Source organism: Lycium barbarum, chromosome 4 (assembly GCF_019175385.1).
Source record: "Lycium barbarum isolate Lr01 chromosome 4, ASM1917538v2, whole genome shotgun sequence".
Classification (NCBI taxonomy): Eukaryota; Viridiplantae; Streptophyta; class Magnoliopsida; order Solanales; family Solanaceae; genus Lycium; species Lycium barbarum.
The window spans coordinates 25,573,425-25,597,650 of record NC_083340.1 but is presented as its reverse complement, the minus strand read 5'-3'; the positions used below and the strand labels follow the sequence as shown (position 1 = coordinate 25,597,650).

At 34.2% G+C, this 24,226-nt stretch overlaps 4 protein-coding genes across 4 annotated transcripts; all 4 read right to left on the bottom strand.

Moving 5' to 3' along the window:
- Positions 1 to 1,587: 1,587 nt before the first annotated feature.
- Positions 1,588 to 3,946, bottom strand: LOC132638305 (histidine decarboxylase-like). Its single transcript, XM_060355243.1, has 6 exons — positions 3,790 to 3,946; positions 3,258 to 3,477; positions 2,931 to 3,165; positions 2,612 to 2,805; positions 2,381 to 2,517; positions 1,588 to 2,292 (listed from the first exon to the last, which is right to left on the bottom strand). The coding sequence occupies exons 1-6, from the start codon at positions 3,811 to 3,813 to the stop codon at positions 1,714 to 1,716; spliced, it is 1,389 nt and encodes a 462-aa protein (XP_060211226.1). The 5' UTR covers positions 3,814 to 3,946; the 3' UTR covers positions 1,588 to 1,713.
- Positions 3,947 to 8,053: 4,107 nt separating this feature from the next.
- On the bottom strand, positions 8,054 to 10,247 carry LOC132637323 (uncharacterized). The gene is made up of 4 exons (XM_060354432.1): positions 9,453 to 10,247; positions 9,237 to 9,329; positions 8,904 to 9,164; positions 8,054 to 8,662 (listed from the first exon to the last, which is right to left on the bottom strand). Exons 1-4 carry the CDS (start codon positions 10,245 to 10,247, stop codon positions 8,054 to 8,056), a joined length of 1,758 nt encoding a protein of 585 aa, XP_060210415.1.
- Positions 10,248 to 10,296: 49 nt separating this feature from the next.
- LOC132637321 (uncharacterized) lies at positions 10,297 to 10,830 on the bottom strand. The gene is made up of 2 exons (XM_060354431.1): positions 10,591 to 10,830; positions 10,297 to 10,527 (listed from the first exon to the last, which is right to left on the bottom strand). Exons 1-2 carry the CDS (start codon positions 10,828 to 10,830, stop codon positions 10,297 to 10,299), a joined length of 471 nt encoding a protein of 156 aa, XP_060210414.1.
- Positions 10,831 to 19,461: 8,631 nt separating this feature from the next.
- On the bottom strand, positions 19,462 to 21,922 carry LOC132638304 (histidine decarboxylase-like). Its single transcript, XM_060355242.1, has 6 exons — positions 21,769 to 21,922; positions 21,198 to 21,417; positions 20,828 to 21,062; positions 20,521 to 20,714; positions 20,278 to 20,414; positions 19,462 to 20,192 (listed from the first exon to the last, which is right to left on the bottom strand). Exons 1-6 carry the CDS (start codon positions 21,790 to 21,792, stop codon positions 19,614 to 19,616), a joined length of 1,389 nt encoding a protein of 462 aa, XP_060211225.1. The 5' UTR covers positions 21,793 to 21,922; the 3' UTR covers positions 19,462 to 19,613.
- Between the last annotated feature and the right edge of the window lie 2,304 nt (positions 21,923 to 24,226).

The window sequence follows — 24,226 nt, the reverse complement described above, 5'->3', positions numbered from 1 at the left end:
GCAATTGCAACAAAACTCCGATCATGAAAGAAAATTGCATTTGATTCTATGGGATTAAAGCACAATAATAACATAAAATAATCTAGCCAATAGATTAAGTCTTAAATAAATACTGTAATAGAATAAGTTGCGATTTCCTTTGAACGCTATACTTTTAGCAGTTAGATATTGCGTATCACAAGAAGTGTAATCCGATCAAAGCTACACTTTTAGCAGTTTGATATTATGTATCATATAATAAGCTTGATTCCTTCCATTTCTTACAAATACAAGTCAATGTTAGTATCCTACTCATAAATTCCTCATTTTTCTTACAAATACAAATTAAGGCCACCTTTTAATAAAATATGAATTCCAACGAAACAAAATAATAAATAATACCTTTCTCAAAAAGCATATCAAGTTTCCACCCTCTAGATTTAAGTAGCACAAAATAAAAGTTAATAGATAATACCTCTCTCAAAAAGCACATCAAGTTTCCACTCTCTAGAAATAAGTAGCACAAAATAAAAGTTATGAAAGTTTGGATTGTTTTCTCAAGAAATATGAGTATGGATATATTATGAAACCCAGAAAGTTCCATGCATATTCATTAAGGTTCAGTTCTCTGATTTTAATAAATCGTCCTAATACGTTTGACATAAAAATAACTTCTGAATAAGGACATTTATAGGAGGACGGTTCTAAAACTTCTAGAGATATTTATCAAGCACAGATAGCGTAGGTAACATAATTGTTAGCGCATTATGTTTAACTTAACAGAAAAGTTAAACCACGAGAAAGATCCAAGTGAAATATTTATAATGGATTATAGACTCACTCTTAATACACTAAAGCCATAAAATTTGCTCAGTTTAAATTTCATTAATCTATCGTGTCTTGCTACGTTATTTCGTTTTGTACACCTGTTCTTCCCTTTGACTCTAGATAACCGTTCTCTAAAACGCAATAAAACGTTTCCTTTTTTTCCCTATTAATTTCGTTATTCGTGAACAATAAACTAAAAATGGTGGGAAGAGAAAAAAAAATTACCAGATTCCGGATGCGGAAGAACGAACCAGAAAATGTCAATAAGAGGCACAGAAGAGTAGTTGTCTACCATATGAAACTTCAAAATAGTGTATTTATGAAGCGGTGGCTTCTCTTCATAATGGTTAGGATACGTTGGTTAAAGCTCTGTTTTTTGCGTGGCACTTTCTGTTAAATAAAGAGGATAATTAAATTTTTAAAGGATATTTTGATAATTTAACTTTCAAATTAGGGAGTTCGTGCTTTTAATATAATATAGATTTTGGACTTTTTCCTCTAAATTTAAGTAAGTCTTTATCAGAACTATTTTACCCAAGCTAAATCAAGTTGAACGACTTTTCTCTTGCCTCAAGAATAAATGCTTTATTGCACCAATCAAGTACTCAACTATTCCAACAAGGTATATACACATGCACACGTATGTGTACATGTGTATGCATGTACATATGTATGTATGTATGTGCACCTCAGTTCCCATAATGTATAATCTTGTTTTAATCACAAATTAACAGTAAGTTAGTGCTACACAAAGATCATAAAAGAGTGTTAAATTTTTTTAATCAAAAAATGTTTCATTTATCTTGTCCAGTAGTACAATCAGGTATACAATTCACTTTCAATGTGGAAAATACAAATGAAGTCATAAGAATTAATAAATGGGATCTCTCTTGTCTTCTTAGCCTTCTAAGGACTAATGTAGTCACTCTTATGATAAGAGCATGCACAATTTTGAGTACCAATATCATCTGCAACACAAGGAAGCACGACTTTTCCGTCTTGGTACCATAGTTTTCTTTGTTCTACTAGATCAGTGATGAAATTGTCAAGCGTTTCTCGGGTGATGCCTGGCATAACAATAATATGTGCCATATCTTTGACGCATGAAAGTTGCCAACGACGGACAAATTCATGTTCACGAGGCCTTTCAAGTACAACTATGATGCTAAGCTCATTTAGCATGACACTTATCCCTGCTTGCTGTAGACGGTCTTTCAAATATCTGGCATTATCCATGCATCTTTTAACATCATTTTGCAGGCCAATTTGACCTTTAGCACTCAAACTATACCATAAGAAAATTGGAGTTAAACCATTACGACTACCAGAAATAGTGGCGTCCACTGAAGCAATGTACTCCACATTTCTCGAGAGATTATTGATGTAGCTTTTTCTTGTTATTTGGACACCACAAGGCATTGGGCATCCTAAGAACTTGTGACCAGAAATTGTAACACTTCCAATTGGCTTCTTGAAACTAATCATCTGTTCAAATTAAATAAAAAATTATTAGAATGTCGTTCTGAAAATTAACCAAGAGTTAGAATTAGTTTAGTAAGAAACGAAACCTCACATTGTTTATAAAGGGGACCATAAGCCCACATAGTGCTGCATCACAGTGGATGTAAAACATATCATGTGAATAGCCACAATCTTTGAGTATTTGAAGAATAATATCAACGTCATCAACAGCTCCTTTGAAGGTAGTTCCTAAACAAGTAAGGGAAAAGTTGTAAGAGGACTAAGTACATAACAGAAAAAATATTGAAAAAGAAAAAGGATAGAGGTTGGAATAAATATATACCGATTGTCACATTTATAATTGCTGGCTTGTCCTTATTTTGAAGTAACTTTTTTCTTAGATCTGAATAATCCATCTCCCCATTTATTGATGTGCTGATTGTTTCCAAGTCCATTCTGTACATTCTTGCAGCTTTAGGGATTGAGTAGTGAGAGTCTTTTGACGCATATAATATTCCATTAGGAAGTAGCTCTCTCCTGCATAAATAATGTTAAGAAATTTAAGATTACTGAAACAATATAATTTATTTTATTATACTTTCTTTGTCATAACAACTTCTCAGAATTTTTGTTTAGCCAAACAATATAGTACTAAAACTTACCCTAACAAAATGCCATGGAGATTGCCTTCAGTGCCACCATTTGTAACATAACCCCAATATTGATCCTTTTCAATTTCCCATAGTTGTGCAAACCAATCTAAAACAGCCATTTCGAAGTCTTTTGAATGGAAATCCACAGTGTTCTGGATGAAAGGATCACCACAATTATTTAGGTGAAATTGCAAAAGTGGTGCTAAGTTTGCATAGTGCTCATAGCATATGTTCACCGGATAACCTGAGAAAAATAAGACGAAAAGAGTTGATTTAGTCATCTCATTGAGTGGGTAATTGGTGGCAAAGAGTGAAGGCATTAAGAAAAAAAATTACCTAAATGAAAATTGACTCGTTGGGTAAGTGTGTCTATATAATTGACTAAAATAGTGTCCAAGGAAGGACCATCAGTCTGCAAGCCGGGCTCCATGACAGCAAGTTGCAAGTTCTTCCTTGGACCTGCAGCTGGCTCCACCTTCTGTCTCTTGTAATCGCCATTTGAAAACAAACGGTGTGGCGCTAAACCTCTGGGTGTTATGGCCGATGGCTCAAAGTCCTGTCATCCAGTTTAAGATAAAATTAAGTAAAATAAAAACGACATTTGTCTAATAACATAAACTTTTAAATGTGCAGATCATACAATTCAACAATTTTGATTCTGGCAACTAGCAATAATTATATTTTTGTTTTAGGTATTAGAAGACTATAGATCACAAATAATAGCTATCAATTGTAGATAATTTCATAAAACCTTTCGAAGAGGACAAGTAAATTTTGCAAAAAATAGCTTTTGGTGCGAAACAAAGTGAGCTGTTTGTAATTGTATCGGAAGATGTTAATTTGGGCATGTAACACGAACAGTGCGTACCGTTTCAAGTGAAAGGCTACCCATTCTCGTGGTCGTGGAGTACAAAGTTTTTTGTTTGCTTAGAATGGAAAACCAACTGCTGACTGAAGTTTGTTCATTTGTCTGACTCTCTGGGGTACTTATATAGGTCTAAAAGATCAAGGTTGTGCACCAACCTTCTATTACAGTATTTGTTTTCGTTTCTCTTTTCCTTCTTTTTTCCCCTCTTTTTCCTGTTAGTTTCGTCAATTTATCCCACTTGCCTTTGCTAAAGTTTCATTAAGTATATTGCAAATGGACTTGCCCTTGTGGGTTGACCCCGTGTTAGAATGTGACTCCTCAACTATGCCACACATTATTCTATTATCAATGGGTGGGTGAGATTAAACATGTGCAAAGACTAGTGCCAAAACTCGAGTGTGTAAACAATTCATTCTTTCTTAAGAATTATACCGCTTCTGGTAGCAGCCATTGTGTCTAACAACAACCAATGAGATTTTAGTTTTCTATGTGCCTTGCTTAAAAAAAGAAAAATTGATTTGCTAACTAAAAGGCTGGATGGGGGAGGTAACAATTTTGTTATTTCTAACTTTCATCGACATCTAGCGTCAGAAATATGATAATTTTATATATACAACTATGTACATTTATTCTCAAGAACAAAGTTATTAACACGAAATATGTTTTTCATTAGTCAATGACATTACTTATGCTCAGTTACTAAACTTCGAAAACAAGATTTATTTGCTCTATTCTTACATCTGCATAGAATGAAAAGGGGAAAATAATAACATGGTATGAAAAAGTTATTTAAAAATAGGTCATAATATGATAGTATAAGGGTAAAGTATGCATTTAAAAACTCAATTGAGATATAAGCGGAAGAGAATATTCTATTTATTATTTAAAGTTGGAGGATGAATTTAATATTTTAAGTAAATTAGAATGCGAGAATGCTTTTCACCCAGTGGAAAATTTGTCATAGTAGCAAACTTTTATCCTTGTGAACCAATATATTTTGTGGAAGAAGTTTCCTTTTGAAAGTTTGGCAAACAATAGTTTGACCAAATATTAGCAAACAGGCAGAAGAGAAAGGTTAAGGGTTGTCTGCGGCATTTCGATTTCGCTGAATCCAAACAAGTCCCAATGTCAATAATTTATTTTAAAAATAACCATAGAAGTTAACTAAAGATTCGAGAATTGGTCAGCGGAGAAAACATATACACGAGTCAATCTTTGAATTGGTCTTTTTATAACTCTATTCACACGAATTATCATTTAAAAATGTTACTCATATAAATGTGGTACTAATAACATTATGAATAATGATTTATTTATTTATTTATTTTTTTGTCGCTGGGTCGGCATAGTTTAGGCAAAATTGAAATATGAATTTCTTTAATTTTTTATTTGGGTTAGGTTTCGGCAGATTTAAATTTTAAACGTTTCGAATTTCAGATTTGGGATTTATATCTGAAAATTTGAAACTTTTACGATGGCCTTATATTTAACCATACCAATTTGACACTAGACCATATGTCAATGCTAAGTCCAATACGACTCAAATGCACAAATAGCCGATTTTAAGAGCCCTATTTAAGGCATAGTCCAAGTTTATAAATATGTGTAAGTATTGCTAATTCAAAATCGACTTCAGACCTATGACTGAAGTGAAAAAGTTGAGATTCAAGTTAAAAATATCAGAAATACGAATTTGAAGTAGGCTTGTCAAAGTCAAATTCTAGATAATTTGGAAGCAAACAAATTTTAGATTTTTTTTTTTTTGGGTGACAGTTCCAAAATTCAGACCTGTATGTCTGAAGTTTGAACTACCAAATCTAACTTCTGTTAAAAAATGGGTAAGTGTTTTTTATCTTCTTGATGTGATTTTGAACTCAATTTGCTATTAGAAATGGTGGAGCGTCACGAGCGATTGCTTAATACAACCGGTATTCCCAATTAAAGCATGGATATTGTAAGGTCTATCAGAAATAAAGTGGATCTTGAAGTAGTTAAATTTTAAGATATTTATTAATGTTGGCTTTTCTTTAAATAGGGGTCCTAAATTTGTCTATTCGTGCGTTTTCACCGATTGTTCCAAAGAGTCATAGGAGAAAAAATTATTATATCGGTATTTACATCAAACTAATGAATTCAAAATACGTGTTTTATGCACACATTTACCTTAGATTCATTAATATAACTTCTCACTTAAGGAATTATGAGATGTGTTCTCGTTCGATTTGATATAAACATTCAAGGTGGATAAGTACTATTTACCTCTCATAATCTCTATGGTTCTTTCAGATTAATTGCAGGAAGGAAGATAATGATGTATACCTTCCCATTTCTGAGAGCTATTTGGACATTAAAGACAGTTTTTGAAATTCCTACAGTCGTCTAGTCATCGTTAGAAGAATTTTAGGAAGATTCACAAGAAACTGGCAAAAGGGTTACCTTTCAGATGATGGAATACAGGCATAAATAGCGTAAGCAAATAGTCAGGATCGAATTTGCATATAACATAGACAACACATAATCAAAATCTTAATCAAACATAAAATTGATACTTATCTCTTGAAGTGCAAATGCTACCACGTATCTAGCCTTTAAGCACGAACAAAAGCTATCCATGCGTTCATCTTTCAGTTCCACAGTCTTCTACTGTGTAACCCGACAAATTTCTATGGAAAATGTGTAGAAACTTGTAATGGCCATCACCTCCTTATGGAATAAGACCATTTTATAACTACAGGTTTTAGGGTTTACACCTTTTTTCCAAACCTGCTAGGTCTTCCTTTTCCACTAAGAAATAGGATTCCATTTAATGCTTTTTTTTTTCGGGTACAACAAGGACCACAAAATTTAACTACGAGGCTTCCTATTATGAAATTAATTCGAAATATCTGAATTAATTCTACCATAACAAATTACAAATTATTCCACTAAAAATTTGTAATTGCATTCCTCAGTTCAATTTTGAAATCTTTCATTAAATCTTATTTAACTCCCCATGTGAAGATTAAATACACCAATCAATTAAATTAAATTAAATTACTGACAATTTAATTCATTGACTAATAAAATCCTTTATACTTGCGCTTAACTTATTTCATGTGATGGAAAAAAAATCCACATGCAGGGTTTTCACATGAAAACTTATATATATATATATTTTTTTATAAAGTTAGTTTATATTATTTCCAAAAAAGGGGATAATTACATGGTAACTATCCAGCATAGAATGACATACCATTCTTGCTCAAGAGGGGTCTCCTCCTACACCAATAAGCTTACAAAAGAGATTTTGAACAAATGTTGAATCTGAGAAATAACAGATTCATCATTTGTTCCAATCTACTTAGCCTATACCAGCTTTCTTTTTCCTAATTCTGAAGTTGGCCATTCCACTCTTATCAAGTCTATATGGACCAATTGCATCCTTAGGTAAGTTTTGTGGGTTTTGAATAGCACAATTCATGTCCTTAATAGAGCCTTGCTTTGACAGAATATCTGCTACTGTGTTAGCCTCCCTATAGTAGTGTTGTACAGTGCCTCCTAGCTTGTTGAGCCATTCTTGAATTTCTTCAATCATGTTCTGAAATCTCCAAGAAGCTTTGCTGATTCCTTTGATCATATCCACCATGAGTTTTGAGTCCATTTCTAGAATGATATTGTGCAAGTCTAGATTTGAACTGTATTGCAAACCCAAAAGTGCAGCTTTGATTTCTGCCATATTGTTGCTACAATATTCAAGTGACTCTGAAAATCCAAGAATCATTTTGCCTTCATGGTTCCTGATGATACCTCCTGCTCCTGCTTTCTTCAGTTCACTCACAGAGCTTCCATCTGTATTGATTTTGTACTGATTTGGTTGTGGTTTCTCCCAATATACTGGAAAGGTACTGATTGGAGCAGAATATACATCTGCAATGACACAAATATCTTTCCAAGACAAGTGAAGGTTAATCTGTGTAAAATGTCTATATAATAATATTTTAATATGAAAGTTAATCTGGTTTACTATTCTATATAATGAATATGCTTTTTGTCCATACCTACTGGCTCCTCTCCTCTTCCAAAGTTCCCAGGTAATATACATTGGGGGAATTTTACGAAGAGTTTTGTGCAAAGCATTAGAGCTATCATAAGCCCACCAAGTCCATATTACCTGTCTAATACTCCCATAATGAAGCTTAACTGCAAGAGGGTTAGCAAAGAAACTCCATATTTTCTTAGCGATATCACCTTCAACAAAGACATGATTCATGGTTTCAGTTTGAGGCTAGTTACAACAGTTGCATCTAGACACAACCTGTTGGCTAAACTTGGGGAGAATGTCATCAAATGGGAGTTTTCTTTTGAGAATTCTCCAATTCAAAAAAGCCACTTTGAAAGGCATTCCTTTATGCCAGAGATTACTGTAAGAATCATTTTTGTTCTTCCTTTGTCTAGTAATCTCTCTGGCAGAAGAACAAGTGAAATTTACATCACTATTGTGGGTCCAAATGTAGGAATCAAGAGAGTTTTGGTCAGCAATCTTGATACTTTCTATAGTGTGTTGCAGATTAGGGCGAACAGTATTCTCCAATTTACTGGAAATCCAGTTACCATAAAAAATAAACTCCTCGACTAAAGTGTTTCCTGGTCTTGGTCCAGGTTCAAGCCTTAAGTCAAGGGGCCCTAGACCAATCCAGTTATCCCACCAGAAGAGAGAGGACCCAAAGTTGATTTTCCACAACATGTAAGGTTCAAAAATTCTTCTACAATTAATAAGCTCTTTCCAACTTTGAGATTGACTAGAGCTCCAACTTCTAACAATAAAATTGACTCTAATGCAGTACTTGGATCTCAGAAAATCAGCCCATAAACTCTTTTGAGTTCTAAATCTCCACTATCTTTTCAGAATAAAAGAACTTTGAATATCAGCAAGAGATTTAAAACCCAGGCCTTCTTCTTCTTTGGGATAACAAAGATTCTTCCAAGCACTCCAATGGTACTTATTTTTACCTTCGTTCTGTCCCTAGAAAAAATTGTCAAGGTATTTTTCAATTTGCTTTAAAACAGATTTTTTTTTGGGGGGGGGGGGGGGGAGATAAGGCACCCAATAGATGAAGAGTTTGGGACTACAATACCTGTTGGATGATCACTGCTTTGCCCCCATGAGACAAGAGGTTGCCTTGCCAGCTACCAATTCTTTTAAAAAAATTAGAAGTAATATCTGTGAAGTACGAAATTTTCTTCCTACCAGTGTAAATGGGGCACCCAAGATAAGTGAAAGGAAATGTACCTGATTTAAAACCTGTCATTCTCCTAATTCTCCTATGAGTACCAATAGAGGCATGAGAGGTAGTTAGGTACATGATCTTTTCCTTGTTTATCTTTTGTCCAGAGACCTCCTCATATCAATTCAGTTGTCTCAGAATAATCTTGAGAGAATACTTATCCCAGGAAGTGAAGAGAATTACACCATTAGCATATGCCAAGTGGTTTATTCTTGGTCCCATAGCATTCATACTATAGCCAATGTATCTGTTCTTATCATGAATCTTATTGAGCAACTTAGTAAGAAGTTCAACAGTTAAAATGAAAAGCAAAGGAGAAAGAGGGTCACCCTATTTAAGACCTCTAGTGGAGTGAAAAAATCCTTTCCTCTCACCATTGATTATAATAGAGTACCATACATCTGATAGAAGTCTCCAAACTAAGTCGATAAAGAATTCAGAGAAGCCAAAGTTTCTAAGAATAAAAATGATGCAGAGCCAAGAAACTCTATCATATGCTTTTTCCATGTCCAATTTGAAAACCAAATTAGAATTATTACCTTTATTTATGTCATGCACAATCTCCTGGGTAAGTAGAATATTCTCAGTGATGAGTCTTCCACTGATAAACCCAGTCTGATTTTCTGACACTAATTTGGGTAACAAAACATTGTGTCTAGTAGCCATAATTTTGGAGATAATTTTATTAGAGAAATTAGTTAAGCTAATAGGCCTTAATTGAGAAAAACTAGCAGGTTCATCTACTTTAGGAATAAAAATTAAACAAGCATGAGTAAAATACTTTATTAACCTTTTACCACAGTAGAAACTCTGCACAAAGTTGATCAGCTCATCCTTAATGATGTCCCAGCATTTCTGGAAAAAGAAACCATTAAAGCCATCTGGCCCTGCAGCACAGTTAGGACTGAGATCCATGATTGCATTTTTTATTTCTTCTTCTTCTGGGAATCTGTTAAGATTCTGATTATCTTCTTCATTGATAATCTTCTCAATGTGATGTAGAACCCCATAATCAGGAATTTGTGCAGTCTCAGTGAACGTACCTTCAAAGTATTGGACTGTTGCATCTCCAATGGCCTCATTACCTTCGATCCAGTTCCCATCAGAGTTTTTAATTATATGTAAAGCAACTCTCCTTCTCTTGTGTTTGATAGTGCTGAAAAAAATACTTTGTACAGGCATCTCCCTCTTCATTACATTGAATGTTGGCCTTTTGTTGTAGCAAATTTTCTTGTATGCTAGACTATCTAATGTACTCAGCATTAACTCTGTTAAGATCCTGCCTGTTTTTCTCAGAGTCATCACTGTCCATCTTGTGCTCAAGTTCAAGAATAAGTTGTTCATATTGCTTGACTTTCTCAAAGACATTTCCAATGACTTCTTTGGACCAATGAGTTAAGACTTTGGAGAGTTTTTTCAGTTTTTTTTGCAGAATCCACATTGCATTGCCCTGTACTTCTTCTATCCATGAGTTCTAAACTAGTTGTTGAAAATATGGTTGCAATGTCCAAAAATTCAAGAACCTGAAATAACTCACAAAATTATTAGTAACTTCTTTGCAGTTAAATATAATAAGATTATGATCTGAACCTGTCCTTGCCATGTGCTTAACCATGCTATCCCCCATATTGTCATTCCACTCCTCATTGTATAGAACTCTGTCAAGTCTTTTACAGATCATGTTGCCTCTTTTCCTTCCATTAGTCCAAGTGAAAGTGTTTCCACTGTATCCTGCATCAACTAATCCACAATCATCCAAGCATGAGATGAAATCCATACTTTGACCCATCCTATGTGGTATGCCACCTCTCTTCTCACTAGGAGATAGGATCACATTGAAGTCTCCTAGTACATCCCAAGGGCCATCAATATGAGCAGAGTTATGCTTAAGCTTGTGCCATAACTTTCTTCTCTTCTAGGCAGTGGTCTTAGCATAAACTATAGTATACCAGAAGGTTTTGTAGGTGGTCAAATGCTTGATCTTCATAGTGAGCTACTGATTGCTGTTTGAAACAATAGAGCAGTCCAAAGAGTCATCCCAAAAACACCATATTTTTCCATTAATGTTGGCCACTGCATTTTGAAAACCAACTTTCTTTTTGTATTTCTCCAGATTGGATTCATTAATGAAAGGTTCTTGAACAGTCATAAATTGAGTCTTGTTCATTTTGACAATTTTTATCAGCCTTATAAAATCTTTCTTGGATCTTAACCCCCCTAATATTCCATGAAATTGTATTAATCATAATAACACAATTATAAAAATGGGGAGTCAAGCTACACTGCTTCTTTGTCTTCTTCTACTTCTGGATATATCTCCATTGGTAGTTTTGATATTTCTGGTTCTAGATCTGCCCCTTGGAGACAGATTATGCTTCTGAGTTACAGCCTCAAATGCCCTGCTAATAGCCTGAACATTAGCTTTTGTAATAGGAGCAAAAGCTTCTATCAGTTTATTAGGGGTATCTGATTTCTTATCTGACTCTTCCAGCCCATCTTTTTTATCCTTGCTATCATCCTCTGCTATATTGAGATGAATGTTAATGGTTCCTCTCTTATCAGTGGTTCTTATAGAGTCTGCTTAAATGTGGTTGATGGGTTCTAGAGTGTTTTGTATAGTCTCAACTTGTTGCATCTCAGCCTTGTCCTTTGTGTGTTCAGAGGAATTATGAACATTTTCAATCTCAATGCTATTATCATTCAAACTCTTTTGAGGGTTCTCAGTGTCCACCTATTTTCCACCTGTCCCCTTGATCATATTGTTGTCCTGTATCCTGCTACTAACCTTTTCAAGATGCTTGATTTTGTTGTTTTTGACAGTCTTCAACTTCCTAGCATCCTTCCTTTTCTGATTTCTTTTTTTATTTCTTGCTCTTTCCATAGCATTAGCTATGCTCGTATTGTTCTTAGTCTTCTTCTGCAAATCCACATCTGGTTGGAGATTGTTAGAGTTATCAGGAACTTTAGAGCCCTCCTTATTCTCATCAAGTTGAGTGTTTTTGATTTCCTGCTCATCACTGTTGGATCTAATTTCACTTTCTTGACTAGCTTTTTCTTCAGAATTTTCCTTTTCTTGGCTAGCCTTCCTTTTAGTCTCCTTGTTATTTTGTTCTGATTCACCTTTTCCCTCTTGTTTTCCTTTTGCAGCCCTCTCATTTTGACCCTTTTCATTTTTTCTATGTTGTTCATTTTGTTTCTTAGCACTGTCTTTTTCAGCCTCATTTTTCCCTACATCAATGTTCATCTTCTCTTTTGCCCTTATTCTTTCCAGAACTCTACATTCAGCAGTAGAGTGCCCTAATTTTTTACAATGTTTACAATATTTTGGCACATACTCATACTCTATTTTTTGCTCAAATCCTTTCAAGGGAGAATCGTCATCTTCATCCCCAACCCACATACTTTCCAGCAAGAGCTTTAAAAGGTCCAATTCTACCCTCACTTTGGCCATGCTTGACCTAGTCTTATTTTTGGTAGCAGTATCAGATTCTAGAGGTGTACCAATCACACTAGAAATTTGTCTGAGATATAGCCAATTGTGTAAGTGAATGGGTAATTTTGGGAGAAGTACCCAAACCGGAGCTATGGTTCCTCAGGTTTGAAATTAAGGCTCCATTTCTGTAACCACATTTGGAGCCCATTGATATCCACAGATCTTCTAAACCAAATAGTATTGAACTCCTCTTCTTTAGTGAAATCCAAGAAAACATTAAAATTATCATAGACTCCAATTGTAACTGTTCCTTTGAGAGAAAACAATTCAGCGAATCTAGAACGAATTTTGTCAATTTGGGGATGAGTACTTACGAATCTTCCGACAATGGTTCTTCTACTTTCCGCTGCCATCACCCCGTAGTACTCTCTGGTCCTAAAAATGACAGTCGTCTTTCCGTTGTGGGAAGTTCTTTTAGCTTTAACAGCTTCCTGTGCTTGTCGAAAAATAGTGGCGGGAGTAATGACAGTCGATGTAATAGCATTGGCATAAGAGGTTTTTTTTATGATTTTCCATAGTGGCTTGCGTTTCAGTTGTTTAGGGGGGTTGTGGGGAAGGGTTCCAAGTGGGATCCACTGGAATTTGGCCTCCCGGCGGTTCCATCGTGGAGATCGATACCAGCAAGCTAGTAGACTAGCCGTTAGTGGGAGAAGGGAGACATTAGAGAGGGGTTTTCTATCAGATATTGAGTAAAGTATGAGAGAGAACAAGTTAGAGAGAAGCTAGAGCTGACATGAAAACTTATAAGCATCCATAAAGGGGTATTATCAATCTCAAAGTTGAGACATGGATTTTATCAACTAATTATTATTTCTCAAATGTATTTTGCCATTATCCAATTTACCAGGAATACATACACCAGCAATTGAGTCGTACCTTTTAATAAATCAAAATAATGAACAAATCACATTGATCATAATTATCATATCAAGATTAAGAGTATAAGTACATTTAATGAGCTAGAGAGGTTGTTTTATATATTCAGTACAAAAACACTTATCTCTACTTGGTTTGTTCAATACATACAAAATGTACCAGCACAAGAAGTTGGAACTATACTGTTCCCATAATGAAGATAATTATATTTAATCTTGTGTTAAATCATACCGATAGCTTTGTCCAATTTCCATCTTAGATTGTGAACATAAACTTTATACTTATTAGAACTGATGATTTAATCTTTCGTGTATAAGCTAAACTCTATACACTAAATCATCTACTATATAAGTAAAGGACACACATACGAAGACATGATCTATTTAAATCAATACTAAAAATTGAATAAACAATTATTTTATAATAAATACTATATCCAAACATATGATTAATAGTATATATCCTAACAATCTCCCACTTAGACTTTTAATTACCATGACAATTGTTAGAATATACCATATCTATACGCATGGTTAATGGTACATCCCAATATTAGATTGGTTTGGTACGAAGAGGTAGACTAAATTATTTGTATTATCATAGGATATAGTCAAAGAGCAAATGAATTTCTAAGGCATCGAGAAGATAAAGCTATTGTCTTCTCAACAACATGAATTCTTGTGCAGTGCCTATTTTACTTATCCCTTTTCCAATGGAGAGAACGAGAAAAACAACGATAATAACTACGCCTCAGTTCTGCATAAATGGATCGACTATATGAATTCATCACTATTTCATTTAAGCTTAACTTATGTCATTATCATACCAAACAAATATATGAGTATGTATATATATACTAGTCTATGAACATGTGCATTGCACATGTGCCTATGTCAATGAGTATATACTTCTTAAAATGATATAAAAAAACATGTAAATTATGAGTAATTGAAGATTTGAAGGAAAAAATAAAAATAGAAATTGATGATGAAATAGTAAGTCTATTTGAAGGTATTAACTTATTGAAAAGAAATAACGCTTTCCTTTTTCCTTTCTTTTTGCAAAGATCCCATATGAACTAATTCCAGCAGTTTTCTTCAGAAAGATAACATCATAATACACTTTCCGATAAATACAAGCGCATAAATAATTTGCAGTCAATAAAAAATGAACTGGCCTAACAAAAAAACAAATTTATTTACCTGTTCAAATGATGTTTAGCAAAAATAAACAACAGCAGATTTTATAGAAAAGGAGAACTTCTATCAAGAAGAACAAAGAGGTTCAGTTAACACCTTTGTTTTGCTCTTTTGTATAGTAGAATGAAGATGTAGAAAAGCTACAGACAAGTGTTGTTACTGAGTCGAAGTTCAACGGATTACAAATAAATGTGAAATGTGAAAAGGCTATAATGTAAGTAATTAAGAAGATTTTCACAGTTGCAATTGCTTGCAATAACTATCGGATGATGAAATAATCATCCGCATTTATCTGATTCAATGTATATAGCTGAAATTATTATTAATAAATGTGTTAATTTTTTACCAGAGCATTAAGTATTCTAAAATATTATTTAATGGAAAGTAATTTTACTTAAGTGTAAATAAAGGTTAGAATGGTCGTTTAACTTCTTAAGGGTATTTTAGTTAATAAACTTTAAACTAAGGGGCTTCCTACTTTTAGCATATCTGGACACGCGTGTTGCGCGTGTACCCAAATCATTACTATAAGAAATTTGAAAATTAGAATTATTGTTATTAAAAAAAAATTATTTGAGTTATAAAATCAAAATTAAAGATAAAAATTTAATTCTTGAAAACAATAAATATTTATCCTGTTAGCTAACTCAAATCCAAACCCTCGTTCTAATGGTCATGACCCAATTGCAGGGTCATGATGGGCACCCGGAGTTAGCCTACTAAGTACCTCAAAATGTATATCTCACAGTCACATCTGAGTGGGCCATGAAACTAACTCATAAATATCATAACTGAAAGGGGCACATGCCCGAAAGATATATATATATATATATATATGCATCATCAACTGTGCCCATTCATAAGCCAACAAGGCTATCAATGATATATCAAAATATAGACTGAGGAGGTCATGAGACATCTAACTATACACATCTGTCTACAAGCCCCTACATAGAATGCATAACATAGTAAGGACGGGACAGGACCCCGCCATACCCATATATACACAAATGAATCATATCAAAACGAGCTGCAACTTCGGAAAAATGAGTGCTCCTGTACCCACACTGAGATGACTGCCTAAGGATCTTTACTGTTTCTCTGTCTACCTGCGGGCATGAACGCAACGTCCATAAACAAAAAGAAGTCAGTACGAATAAGGTAATGAGTATGTAAGGCATGAAAAACAACATAACATAGATATGAAATACAAGAGATAACCTGTGCATCTGATTCCTCTTAAGGCGGATATCATGCATGCTTGCAATTGTAAAAAAAACATTTTCATACATATACATATATCATAATGCTATACCTGGCTATATAGGCTCGGTGCCATCCGTACCTGGCCATAATAATAAGCTCGGTGTTAGCCGTACCCAACTGCAGTGGTGTGCACAATAGGTGTCGTACCCGAACGACTATAGGCGGTTCGGTGTGAGAAAATATGTACATATATATAAACCATGCATGAGAGGCCAAATAAAAGCTATAACTCTATCGAAGTGACGTAAGGTCTGTAGCCTCCGATTATCATTATGGAACTATCATCATGAACATATTTCACCGTGAAGGAACAATAACCATAAAGTGAGATCAACATCAATGAATAAGATCAATAATCATATGATAAAGATCAATAATCATGAGATAAGTGTCAACAATATCATAAGAACATCAAGAACCACGAGCTTTTAGTATTTCTAGCAATAGGGACATTATGGATAGCATTTGTGTTGATTTGTATCAATAAGATCATGTCATAAGAAAGAAAGGGACAGCCTTAACATACCTTGTCGTCTTACTTAAACGCTCAACGTCTATTCTCCTGAGCTTGCAAATCTACATTCAAGATAATTCACACTAAGGTTAAGTCGTCGAAATGCTTATAAGATCAAACTAATCTACTAAGTGAGCTAACAGAATTTTGGCAGCATTTCTCCTATATCACTTACTTCCACCAAATTCCAAAACAGCTCCCAAACTTCATTAACAACATCCACAATACCATAATCAAGAGATTATATTCAAACTAGACCCAAATTCATCCAAAACATCCTTACAAATTCAATCCATAGCCAATAGCTTCAACATAACATCTTATAACCTTTCTACCATGATTATATTCATCTTTAAGGCATTGCTAAACCCTCAAATCACTCAACATATGAAACAAGATGAGGAACATACCTTATTCTAGAAAAACTTCAACTTTTCACAACTTGTTTCAAGACCAAATTCTCCATAACTCCAGTGGAGCCAAGAACAATCACTTTCTAGGAATTAGTTAAGGATTTTATGGCTTGATCTCTTCTTGATTGGATTTGAGATATTTATGGGTGTTTTTGGATGTTTGAGAGAGATTAGAAGGTCACTAGGGTTTTGTTTTGATGAAAAATATGACCCCAAGTCGAGGGAAAATCATTTTATAGGCCAAGACAAAAGGTCCACCGACTTAAAAATTTCTGAAATTTTCGAGCAAAGTACGGGCAAAAAGTATGGGCCGTACTTCAAAGTACGAGCCGTACTTTCAACCAGTACTTGGGGGATCAAAATCCAAGTTTCTGGAAATTTTTGGTGAAGTGCGGGACGCACTTCAAAGAACGGCCCGTACCTTCCATCTCGTACTTCGAAATTTTGATTTTTCAGTTGCATTGGAAAGAAAGCTCGCTGAACTTGAATTTACATATGGATTCCATAACTCCTCATATTCTAGAAGATATGTCTCTCCCAAGTTGGACCAAAACTCCTGTCCAAAATTCTGGCCAAATTTTCCCAAATTTTCAACAAACTTAATTTCGTCGATTCACTTGATCCCGAAACCTTTAGACACTTGTTAGAAGTCCTCCGTATAGTATAAGGGTTCCATGACCTCTCCGGACTTATGCTAGTTTACTTACAACGCAACAACGCGAAAATTTTCGAAGTGTAACAATATAGAAGAGAGAGACCAAAATACCTAATTACGCATTTGTACTGCTCTCTTTTAGGGAGACATACCACTATTTTGATTAATTTAAAATGAAAAGATAAAATAAGTTGGAAAGAGATGTACTGGAAAAATAAGCATTTATAAGGACTTGTATTTTTCATGAGTTCAATTTGTCTTACATTAAAATAATCCCCACAATATATTGAGAAACTTTCAATATTATATCTTGAAAAAGAATCAATAAATCACAGTGCAAAGAGATAACTTCCAATGCACTATAAGGATTGAGTTTGCATCTCTAAACACTACGAAAGTTATTTCTCCTTTTTGCAGAATAATATGCATGGGTTGCTCCAAAATAGTAAAACCTCTCGCAACTACGTCTGGAGGAACATCTTTTTAAGCATTTGATGTTTCTGCGTGAGGTTTGAGATAGATGCTTTGACTCATCTTTGGCGTAATGCTTCTCTGTAAATTAAAAAGGACAACAAAATTAGGAAAAATAATATCTTACAAATTTAAATAAAAACTGAAAATAGAAATAAGAGTAGAGAAGAAAAGAGCGAACATTTCCACAAAATCAAAACCAAAAGCCATCCTATCGTAAATGTAATTGGGAAAAGAATGAGGATACATAGTGCAGCAAAATGAGCTAATGAACTGAATTAGGCAACCAAATGCCCAAATTAAAATACTCAAACCAACTCCTCAAATTCTCTAGCACTGAAGAGAACATTGGCTAGTTAGTCAAAGCATGGAAGTTAGTCTTAAATGATGATACATGCATGGAAGTTGTAATGGCTAGCTCTTAAATGGTGGTACATGCATGGAAAGTTTGAAGAAATAACTTTCTGAAAATATAAGTTAAGACTACGTTGTAATCATTAATTAGAAGTAGATAAATGGATTATGTGTTCTCATTTACCTATTTATTGTGGTAAAAATTTATTATTTATTGGAAGGTAAATTTACTTTTTGGTACAAAGATATTGTAGGAATAGGACTCAAGAAAATGGTAAAATAGTCGTTCAATAATTAGTGGGCGTTATGGTAATTCAACTTTAGCTTTAGGGAGCTTTCCACTTTTAGTATAATAAAATATATATGGATATATAGTTAATTTAGTTAATTTATCCATGTATAATAGGCATTTGAGAACACAGATAAAAGTTTTTCCAAAATTTGTACCGGAAGTTTTTAATAGGAATACTTTATCATGTGTTCAAATGCTTAGTCAAAACATTATAATTCTAGTATTTAAATAAAATTTACTGACAAATTTAAGAGGTTGCTGATGTATTCCGACAATCGATAATGATTCTGCTCATTATGAGCGCTAAATAAATGTCCAGTCTTTCTCCATGGGCATTGGCCGACCGTAGGCGTAAATCGTAATCTCGATAGAGTCATTCAAACGGCTCATTGCGTTCCTTCATAACAAGTCTTAATGATTTATGGATAAGTTATTAATAATGTAATCATGGTTAGGGCCTTGTTTTAGTCAATTAAATCTTAATTATTAATTCTAATTCATGTCATGTGTCTCTAATCCAAGATAGAACTTGGGGAAAATGGAGAGAAGGGAAATGAAGAGGAGCCCAATCCCATTATTTGAACCAATTTCTTCGTAGTTCTTTGAAATATTTTGGATCTTTTCCCCTAAATTTAAATAAGTCTTTATCAGAGCTATTTTCCCCAAGCTAAATCACGTTGAACGACTTTTCTGTTGCCTCAAGAGTAAATGCTTTATTGCACCAATCAAGTGATCAACTATTCCAACAAGGTATATACACATGCACGCGCGTGTGTGTATGCATGTACAAATGTATGTATGTGCATCTCAGTTCCCATCACGTATAATCTTATTTCAATCACAATTAATAGTAAGTTAATGATACACAAAGATCATAAAAGAGTGTTAAATTGTTTTTATTAAAAAAATGTTACAATTATGTCGTCCAGTAGTACAATCAGGTATATAAATCACCTTGAATGTGGGACTTTAAAATGAAGTCATAAAGAATTAATAAATGGCATCTCTTGTCTTCTTAATTTGCCTTCTAAGGACTAATGTAGTCAATCTTATGATAAGAGCATGCACAATTTTGAGCACCAATATCATCTGCAATACAAGGAGGCTTGGCTTTCCCGTATTGGTACCACAGTTTTCTTTGTTGCACTAGATCAGTGATGAAATCATCAAGCGTTTCTCGGGTGATGCCTGGCATAACAATAATATGTGCCATATCTTTGACGCATGAAAGTTGCCAACGACGGACAAATTCATGGTCATGAGGCCTTTCAAGTACGACTATGATGCTAAGCTCATTTAGCAGGGCACTTATCCCTGCCTGCTGAAGGCGATCTTTCAAATATCTGGCATTGTCCAGACATCTTGTAACATCTTTTTGTAGGCCAGTTTTACCTTTAGCGCTCAAACTATACCACAAGAAAATTGGAGTTAAGCCATTACGACTACCAGAAATAGTAGCATCTACAGAAGCAATGTACTCCACATTTCTTGAGAGATTATTGATGTAGCTTTTTCTTGTTATTTGGACACCACAAGGCATTGGGCATCCTAAAAACTTGTGACCAGAAATTGTGACACTTCCAATTGGCTTCTTGAAACTAATCATCTGTTCAAATTGCATAAAGATTAATTAGAACGCGTCACTCTATGAATTACTCAAAAGTTTGTCAAAAGTAAGAAACGAAACTCACATTGTTTATAAAGGGGAACATAAGCCCACATAGTGCTGCATCACAGTGGATGTAAAACATATCCTGTGAATAGCCACAATCTTTGAGCGTTTGAAGAATAACATCAAGGTCATCAACGGCTCCTTTGAAGGTAGTTCCTACAATTAAAAGGACCATAAATTATAGAAATATTGTACGAGGACTAAGTACATAAAAGAAAAAAAGAAAAAAGGTAAAAGGATAGAGGTTGGAGTGAATATATACCAATTGTGACATTTATAATTGCTGGTTTGCCCTTATTTTGGAGTAACTTTGCTCTTAAATCTGAATAATCCATCTCCCCATATACTGATGTGTTGATCGTTTCCAAATCCATTCTATACATTCTTGCAGCTTTGGGGACTGAGTAGTGAGAGTCTTTTGACGCATATAATATTCCATCAGGGAGTAGCTCTCTCCTGCATAAGTGATATTAAGAGAACTTAAGAGCACTGAAACATTAATATAATTTATTTTGTCATACTTGCTTTGTCTTAACAACTTTTTAAATTTTTTGATTTGTCAAACTTACCCATTCAAAATACCATGGAGATTGCCTTCAGTGCCACCATTAGTAACATAACCCCAATATTGGTCCTTTTCGATTTCCCATAATTGGGCAAACCAATCCAAAACAGCCATTTCGAAGTCTTTTGAATGAAAATCCACAGTGTTCTGAATGAAAGGATCACCACAATTATTTAGGTGAAATTGCAAAAGTGGTGCTAAAGTTGCATAGTGCTCATAGCATATGTTCACCGGATAACCTGAGAAAAATAAGACGAAAAGCGTTGATTTAGTCTAATCATGTCATTAATTTGGTTTGTCAAATGAGTGTATTTACAATTAAGACGTACATATTATAGAGATATTTAGTGTAATTTATCATAAAATATATTTACCTAAATGAAAATTGACTCGTTGGGTAAGCGTGTCTAAATAATTGACCACAATTGAGTCCAAGGAGGGACCATCACTTTGCAAGCTAGGCTCCATGACTTCAAGCTGCAAGTTCTTCCTTGGGCCTGCAGGTGGTGCCACCTTCTGTCTTTTGTAATCGCCATTCGGAAACAAACGGTGTGGCGTTAAACCTCTAGGTGTTATGGCCGATGGTTCAAATTCCTGTCAAGTATCAAAGTCTAAGGTAAGATATAATTAAGTGAATAAAAATATATTGCCTAACGCATAAACTTTTAAACGAGGAGGTCATACAATTCAACAATTTTGACTCTCGCATCTAGCAATAATTCAATGAAGTCAAAAGAGGTGATGACTAGTACATTGTTTCTTTTAGGTGTTATTAGAAGACTATGGATCACAAATAATAGCTAGCAATTGCACAATCTCTATATTTAGTAGGAGATGTATATAGTTTCAATAATGTTTGGTGAGGGAAAACCAAAATTTTGGAAAATAGCTTTTAAAACTGATCAAAAGTGAGTTGTTTTTTGTGGTAACATGAACAGTACGTACCATTTCAAAGGAGAGGCTACCCATTCTTGTGGAGCACAAATTAAGTTTTTTGTTTGCTTAGAATGGAAAACCAACTGCTGACTGAATTTTGTTCATATATCTTGGGTTTATATAGCTCTAAAAGATCAATGGTTTGTGCACCAACCATCTCCTAATTTCTTTTTTATTTTCTCTTTCCCCCCTCTATTTCCTGTTAGTTTCTTCAATGTATCCTACTTGACTATTTAATAGTTCCATTAACTATATTGCAAAATAATCTTCCCCAGTGTGGTTTTGACCCCGTGTTAGAAAGAGACTAATCAACGTTGACCGCCAATATTAATCTATTATCAATGGGTAGGTGGAGATTGATAAGAAGCCAAATCAAATATAAACATGCAAATATTGGTGCCAAAAGACGAACGTGTAAACAATTTATTCTTTAATTTCTCAAGGACCGATTCTGGTAGAAATTAACCAGTCTAACTCGGTAGAAGTGGGTAAGAGGCTCGCTAGATAAGTTAACAGTAATTATTTTAATTATCTAACTATCATCAATATAAAACAGAGAGGTACATTCAATTTTGTCATTAAGGTAAAGTTGTACGTAAATTTCCTCGTTCGTAATGACAAAATTGAACGTAAATTTCCTCGTTCGTTCTGTAGTTTTTTTATGAGATTTGAATTTTAGTTACGTTTGCATGTAAAATAATTACGGGGAAGGTTCATGTAACTAAACCTTGGATATATGATTTTGGATGTCATTTTAGTGTAATAAGCATAAGAACTATGTACAAGCAGTGGCAGAATTATGGTTTTAACTAAGGGTGACAAAATATAAAAAAATAAATATATGACGAAATTAGGGGAGTTCAACACATAGTATATATACATAATAAAATTCTTTATACGTATTTACATAGTGTAATTTTTCGGCGAAAGGGCGTTGGTTGGATGCATGTGGCTCCGCCACAGTGTACAAGAGTACATCAACATCTGCCGTCACAAATATGGTATTTTGTACACAGAAACTACTACTATCTATATTCTCAATTTCTTTAATTAATGAAATTACTGATACATCCAAATTATTATTCAAAATATATTGCCGCTCATTCATCATTCTTCGTTATTAACTTATAGTATGCTTTATCACTATTTTCTTAACTTCAGAACAAGATTTATATTTTATACATAAGTCCATCACACTAAAAAGATAAAGAATATTACTCACTCCGTCCCAATTTATGTGGCACCTTTCGAATTTCGAGATTCAAATAAGTATTTCTTTAACCGTAAATTTTTCATATATCTTTTAAATATTTTAAATTATCAATTGTTGTGAGTTATAGTACTTTTTACATAATTTCCAAATATGTAAATTTTATTTAAAAAAACTTACATCCTAGTGGGCCCCCTCACATACGGTTTTCGAGAAAGATGAAATCAGAATTGTTTTGAACTTCGAAGATTTCACGCTCGAATTCACGGTCAAAATTAAAATATTTTATTCTCAAAATCCGAACGTGTCACATAAATTAGGACAGGGGGAATATGATATTATAAAGCATATAAGAAAAGTGTAGGTTCACACATAACACATTATCTAAATTAATTAGATAGCGCGTAAACCATAAAAGGAGAACTTACGTGTTCTTCGTGTAGCGGAAGCGGAAGTCGAAGCGCGGTTGGAATTACTGGTCGATGGTGGTTGTCACGATATATTGGAGCAACCCCCTAAATCACAGTCTAAACCCTAATATATTGTAGAGAAGAGAAGAGCTGAAAAATACTGCAGAAGTATATCTTATTTTACACCGTAAGTGTTATTATATAGGAAATATTAGGCTAAGTTTAATTACCCTAATGGGACTTAAGCACCCCCTATGGGTGGACCCAAATTTCCTACATCTCCCACTCACACATAATGGGAGTGCTCATCTAATTTGAGACACATTTTCTCAACTCATCTCCGCAATCATTCATACAGGGAAGTAGACCGTGCGACCAGCATACTGTGAGAGCTAAGTGATATACATCTGTTAGGAGTATATAGCCTCTCGTTGAGTGCAAACTTGCAAGTAGATCATAAAGTATGCAGTACCCCAGATCATATGAATCACATTTGATATAATCTCCAAAATCTCATATATCATTATTTCTTGTATTCACAATTGTAACTCATAAGTTATAATTGGTGCACCAGTGGATACAAATTAATGAGATTCCATCAATGATCTTCCTCTTCTCACGATCCTCTTAACATTAGGTTAACTGCTTTTCTAGATATACTCTGCCAGACTGAATCTGTATGCATGGTTTTTTGGAAGCACACTAAGATAGCTAACATCAAACTAAGTCTCAAGTATCTGATCCGAGTCACAAAGGGTACAAATCTTGAGCCACCATAAAGGCACTGGGTCTCACACAACAATAAGTTGAGAATGGACTTATGTTAACCCAATTGGTCGACATTAGC

Bases quoted from the DNA above. Each gene is read 5' to 3' on its own strand.
- LOC132638305 (XM_060355243.1), bottom strand. From the start codon at position 3,813: ATGGGTAGCCTTTCACTTGAAACG. The intron at 2,518-2,611 runs GTATATATTTAT...TTACTTGTTTAG, and splicing joins AATTATAAATGTGACAATCG to GAACTACCTTCAAAGGAGCT. The intron at 2,293-2,380 runs GTGAGGTTTCGT...TAATTTGAACAG, and splicing joins TGGTCCCCTTTATAAACAAT to ATGATTAGTTTCAAGAAGCC.
- LOC132637323 (XM_060354432.1), bottom strand. From the start codon at position 10,247: ATGAAGAGGGAGATGCCTGTACAAAGTATTTTTTTCAGCACTATCAAA. The intron at 9,165-9,236 runs GTAATTCTCTTC...TGATATGAGGAG, and splicing joins ACTTGGCATATGCTAATGGT to GTCTCTGGACAAAAGATAAA. The intron at 8,663-8,903 runs GTATTGTAGTCC...CTGAAAAGATAG, and splicing joins AAGCAGTGATCATCCAACAG to TGGAGATTTAGAACTCAAAA.
- LOC132637321 (XM_060354431.1), bottom strand. From the start codon at position 10,830: ATGGATTTCATCTCATGCTTGGATGATTGTGGATTAGTTGATGCAGGA. The intron at 10,528-10,590 runs GTGAGTTATTTC...CAACTAGTTTAG, and splicing joins AAGAAGTTACTAATAATTTT to AACTCATGGATAGAAGAAGT.
- LOC132638304 (XM_060355242.1), bottom strand. From the start codon at position 21,792: ATGGGTAGCCTCTCCTTTGAAATG. The intron at 21,063-21,197 runs GTAAATATATTT...TATTTTTCTCAG, and splicing joins ACGAGTCAATTTTCATTTAG to GTTATCCGGTGAACATATGC. The intron at 20,193-20,277 runs GTGAGTTTCGTT...CAATTTGAACAG, and splicing joins TGTTCCCCTTTATAAACAAT to ATGATTAGTTTCAAGAAGCC.